Source organism: Oncorhynchus gorbuscha, unplaced genomic scaffold, assembly GCF_021184085.1.
Source record: "Oncorhynchus gorbuscha isolate QuinsamMale2020 ecotype Even-year unplaced genomic scaffold, OgorEven_v1.0 Un_scaffold_611, whole genome shotgun sequence".
NCBI classification, from domain to species: Eukaryota; Metazoa; Chordata; class Actinopteri; order Salmoniformes; family Salmonidae; genus Oncorhynchus; species Oncorhynchus gorbuscha.
Window position 1 is genome coordinate 462501 of NW_025745736.1, and position 6169 is coordinate 468669.

At 45.0% G+C, this 6169-nt stretch overlaps 1 protein-coding gene across 1 annotated transcript in view; it reads right to left on the reverse strand.

Moving 5' to 3' along the window:
- The window catches only part of klf13 (Kruppel-like factor 13), a 49532-nt gene extending 43781 nt beyond the window's left edge, over positions 1-5751 (reverse strand). The window contains exon 1 of the mRNA XM_046334856.1: positions 4898-5751. Coding sequence (XP_046190812.1) covers positions 4898-5345 — 448 coding nt within the window. The 5' untranslated portion in view covers positions 5346-5751. The remainder of the gene's footprint in view (positions 1-4897) is intronic.
- Between the last annotated feature and the right edge of the window lie 418 nt (positions 5752-6169).

Genomic DNA, 6169 nt, shown 5'->3' on the forward strand with positions numbered 1-6169 from the left:
TGTTCCACGATCTGCTGTTCCCATCTGGGCCGCTGTCACAGAAACCTAAGACAACACAACATCCACTAACCTCAGACCAACACGTACCCTGGCGTAACCCGTGGCACACACACACACACACACACGCACACACGCACACACAAACACAAACATGCACGCGCACGTGCACGTGCACACGCACACAAACACACACACGCGCAGGCAGGCTACAATACGTTGCCACAAATCACTCAACTCCTCTTGTTTACTTGAAGCGAAACGAGATCAAACCCTGTTGCCCAACATATAATTTAAACTCTATAGTCTGAAGAACTCCTCAGAGACAACGAGCACAGTTAATAAAGAACGAAGAGGCAAAAGTCTAACCATTAATGGTAACTATAAAGCCCTGTGTGCAGACACCCCCACCGGGATACGGCAGAGTTCCCCACTGAGTGCAACGTCTCGTCAGGCAGCCGGTGTCTCCATAGCCACTGGTGACCATAGCAACGAAATAAACAAACACAACGTGCACACGTTGACTCCCTACAGCGCCGCAGCTGTGCGTTAAAAAAAACATATTTACCTGTACGTGCAACAGAAATGATGAATCCCAAAAAAATAGATTAGAAAACAATGATTTATAGAATCTGCTGACTCACACATATTATGCATACACACACACACCGACTCACACACACACTCACACACACACACTCACATATACCCACACACACACCCACACACACACACACCGACTCACACACCGACTCACACACATACACACATACACACACACACATACACCCACTCACACACACACATATACACACACACCCACTCATACACACACACACACACACATAGTCACCTTACCCCCTATACACATCTACCTCCATCACTCCAGTATCCCTGTACATTGTTAATAGGGTACTAACCCTGTATATAGTATGGTACTAACTGACCCTGTATATAGTATGGTATTAACTGACCCTGTATATAGTATGGTATTAACTGACCCTGTATATAGTATGGTATTAACTGACCCTGTATATAGTATGGTATTAACTGACCCTGTATATAGTATGGTATTAACTGACCCTGTATATAGTATGGTATTAACTGACCCTGTATATAGTATGGTATTAACTGACCCTGTATATAGTGTGTTAGCCAGCTAGCTAAAGAGGTCAAAGGCCGTACGGCGCTGACGTATCGCCCCAACTGCGTCGTCTCCCGTGATTGGTCAACGATGACACCACTGCTTCATAAATAGGACAGGTTTCTATTTTCTCAGCCTCACTTGAGTGGCAGTCATCGGCACGAGCACCGCCCGACCGCTCTGCCCCCCTCCAAAACCACATCTAGTCTTCATTGAAAATGAATGCCCCCCCCCTGCTGTCTATCAGCAGCTTAAGGACCAGTCTCTCTTCTCCACACGTAGAACACTAGCTCAGCACAGCAGTCTAGACAAAATGGCTGATTGTCCCCGTGGTGTGGTGCAGCGTCGTCTCACTAGAATAACAAAGTGAGTGGAAGGACGATTATATTTCAGGAGTTCACACCCAAACTCACAGAATATGAATGTTGTTCATTAAAGTGCTATGTTCAGGATTTTGACTGCAGGTCTACACTCACTTGATATTGGGGACCGAGGTCAGGAGATCCTTACTTTACAGTATTGTTCAGATGTTCTGATCTGATAGTTTTTCAAATGTTATTTTATTTAACCTTTATTTAACCTGGCACTAGGATAGGGTTAGGGCTACTCCCCTCTAACCCTAACCCTATCCATCTACACATCTCTGATACTCCCCTCTAACCCTAACCCCGTCTACACATCTCTGATACTCCCCTCTAACCCTAACCCCATCTACACATCTCTGATACTCCCCTCTAACCCTAACCCCATCTACACATCTCTGATACTCCCCTCTAACCCTAACCCCATCTACACATCTCTTATACTCCCCTCTAACCCTAACCCTATCCATCTACACATCTCTGATACTCCCCTCTAACCCTAACCCCATCTACACATCTCTGATACTCCCCTCTAACCCTAACCCTAACCCCATCTACACATCTCGGATACTCCCCTCTAACCCTAACCCCATCTACACATCTCTGATACTCCCCTCTAACCCTAACCCTATCCATCTACACATCTCTGATACTCAGGGTGTTACGGTACAGAGTCAATGTGGAGGCTATGTACAGGTGGTACCTGTTAGCTGAGGTAATATGTACATATAGGTAGAGTTATTAAAGTGACTATGCATAGATAATAACAGAGAGTAGTAGCAGCGTATGCAAACAGTCCGGCTATCCATTTGATGAATACCTCTTCATAACATGCTCTATCCTCATCAACATAAGGGTTGGGAGGAAAATTACATGGGGGGGGTTGTATGTGGGGAGGGGGGGTGTGAGGGGAGGGGGTTGTTTGTGTGAGGGGTGGGGGGTAGTGTGAGGGGAGGGGTGTGGGGGGTTGTGTGAGGGGAGGGGGTTGTGTATGGGGAGGGGTGTGGGGGGGGTTGTGTGAGGGGAGGGGGGTTGTGTATGGGGAGGGTGTGGGGGGTTGTGTGTGGGGAGGGGTGGGGGGGTTGTGTATGAGGAGGGGGTTGTGTATGGGGAGGGGTGTGGGGGGGTTGTGTGAGGGGAGGGGGTTGTGTATGGGGAGGGGTGTGGGGGGGGGTTGTGTGTGGGGAGGGGTGGGGGGGGTTGTGTATGAGGAGGGGGTGTGGGGGTTGTGTGAGGGGAGGGGGGGTTGTGTGTGGGAATGGGGTGGGGGGTTGTGTGTGTGGACATTTAACATTACTGTAACCTGGGTCAGTAGGTAGAAAACATAGATACAGAGGGCAGTTCTGATTTCAATGGGACAACATGATTACATTGCTCTGAAAACAAACTATTCATGAGGTATTTACCTGTTAGAAAGCATGTGAATATCAAACTCACAAAAATTATATTTACACAATTACACACACTTACCATAAAATGTGCAAATTGTGCTGGTAATTGTGATGGTAATTGTGCTGGTAATTGAGATGGTAATTGTGATGATACTTGTGATGGTAATTGTGATGATACTTGTGATGGTAATTGTGCTGGTAATTGAGGTGGTAATTGAGATGGTAATTGTGCTGGTAATTGTGATGATACTTGTGATGGTAATTGTGATGATACTTGTGATGGTATTTGAGATGGTAATTGTGATGGTATTTGAGATGGTAATTGTGATGGTACTTGTGATGGTAGCTATTTTGAAGAACAGAGAAGAAAAGATACCGAAGCCTCACACACGTGATGTCATTGAAAAGCCCAGAATGTACCTCTCAAAGGTACAACAAGTCCCAACACAGTGACATGTATGTCCTCGGGGACACAGAGAAAAACAACATGTCCACTAGAGAGGACAACAATGAACTGCTGGGTCTCAGAAAGCTATAGGATGGCAGATCGAGGACATTATGTTCTCCATCTAATGACGTGAAGCATCTTATCCTCTGGGAAACACTCCCTGTGTCTGAGCTCTGACACACTGCTTTATCACGTGGTAATAACATGGATTACGCTTGTGGAGTTTATATGTCCCACCTAATGATATGATATGAAGCATCTTATGGGGAACACTCATCTGTGTCTGAGCTCTGCTAGCTGAGTCTGTTGCTGGACAGATCGGCTGTAAAGCAGGCAGAGTGTGTGTCTGGGGCTGGGCCTGGAGCCGAGAGAGAGACAGAGAGAGAAACAGAAAGAGAAGAGAGAGAGAGAGAGGGAGAGAGACTGAGAGAGAAACAGAAACAGAGAGAGAGAGAGAGAGAGAAACAGAAACAGAGAGAAAGAGAGAGACTGTGACTGAGAGAGAGACAGAGAGAGAGAGGGTGAGAGAGAGACAGAGAGAGAGAGACTGAGACAGAGAACTCTGGTTTTGGCAGGGAAGGGGTTGTCACTAGTTACCACAAGCACGAAGTGAAAAATTGCCTATATTTTTACAAATTCATGAAAACAAAAATAGATTTTTGTCTTAATTTAAGGTTGGGGTTAAAATCCGATTTTAATGAGATAAATTGCAGAAATAGGCGCGGTTTTTCCATAATTATGACTCTGTGGCTGTGGTAACTAGTGAGGAGCCAGTGAAGGGGGTGTGGTACATCCTCCCACAGCAAAACAAAGAGCTTAGAGTCACACTTACCATCTCTCTCTCTCTCTCTCTCCCACTCTTTCTCTCTTTACCCTCTCTGTCTATCTCTCTCTTTCTCTCCCCCCCTCCATCCTTTCCTATTGGATTTATAGTTTACAGTTAATACATTGATTTGACTTTCTCAGAAACGTTTTCTGATAAAAGTCCAATAGTGTTTGTTGTTGTTGTCATGTTCGCGGTGTTTCTCGTGTTTTTCTATCAACTGAAACAAAGCCCATAGTGGTATAGATGAGTTGTATGAATCCCATTACGCTGCACCTGCTGTTCTACATCAACCATACAGCAGGTCATTGAGTTGAGTGTTTTCTCCACGCGCTCAACTTATTCACCGGCCACTAAAATACCGACAAGGCTACAATGAAACGCAGCTCTCTCATTCACTGCAGCTCTCAACATTGTTTCAGAGAGGATTGTTTACAGGGTTAAGTGTATATTAACAGAATAGTTAGATCATGTGGTGTTTTTTAAAAGCGTTTTATATGTGCAAAACGGGTCCATAGAATAGTTAACCGTGAGCGACCGTATGTGTGACACGTTGTGCATTGCATCAATGCGTTGGCTCACATCCAATTTAGGGTCACTATTCGTCCCTATTCACACCCAGTTCTTCACAATACTAGGCTACTAGTGAAACTGTACAAAAATAAATAATGGGGAGTTTAATGTCACTATAAATAATGTATTTGAATGTAAATAGTTTTAACGGGAACTGACCTGTGTGTGTCCTTAGGTGCGCTTTGAGGTGGGACGACTTCCCGTAAACTTTTTCACAACCTGAATAATGACATTTGTGCTTTTTCTGAGGCGATTCCGGTTCGGATCGACCTCTGACACGTTTACTGCCTCTTTGTGTGAGGTCGGCGGCGGGGCTGACGAGGATAGGTGTGGCAGTATTCCCATCCTCTGTGACTGGAGCTGGCGATACGCACCCTTCTGCTATTTTTGCCTGCTCGGCAATAGCGCTAGTGGTCGTGGGTGCCTGCTGGTTAAAATCCGCTAGAATCCTCGCCACCACGAAAAGAGAGGAGTTGTCTTTGACCACGTCTTCTCCGTCGTTCCTTGGACAGCAGGCTGGTTCTGTTTTGAACTCTCTGTTCTCTTTAGGGTGAACGACAGCCCGACTGGACATAGACACAAGGCACTCAGCGGCGAAATGATCCATGTCGCTTCAAACCGAACACCGATGCGTAATTGGTGACATTCAAGGTATAAAGGATTTCAGTCGGGTTTGATCCCTTTATGTGATTATGGAGGTAGCTTTGGTCTCAGTATGCCATCAATAGGAAACAACTCACATAATACAGGTTACCGGCTTCTCCATGGAATTGCCATCCTAGATCCCAAAATAAAATCTAAACGTAAACACGTCGAGTATGAATCCCTTTCCGGTCTTTGGAAATTAAACAGTTATGAAATGATGATAACTTTTCTTTCTTTCTGTAGCCAAATGAACATACTCCATCCCAGTGATATTTCCCTAGTTGTCTCCTGCATTGTGACAGGTCAATGTGCCGAGTCGACGAGAAGCTGTTTCCATGCTGGGGGCGTGCCCAACTTCATGCATAAAGGGGTGTGTCGTCTTGCAGCTGCTTATCCATTGGATACCGATGCGTTCCAGAGCGCCAGAATCGTGACCTCGTTAAAAACAAAGTTAGATCGGGACATGATGTACTATACAGAGACACAGTGCTGTGGACTGTTGTATCTGCGATAAAGAGCCCTCCTCTCTCTCTCTCTCTCTCTCTCTTATCTTCTAGAGGAAAAAACGTCTCAGCACAAGAAGAATAAGAGATACTATACTGTATGTAAAGTAGGCTATGCAATAAATATGTTATGAAGGCACTATTGTAGTCCGCAATGTAATATATTACTGTCTTAGTGTAGTCCATAATGTAATATATTACTGTCTTAGTGTAGTCCATAATGTAATATATTACTGTCATAGTGTAGTCCATAATGTAATATATTACTGTCTTAGTGTAGTCC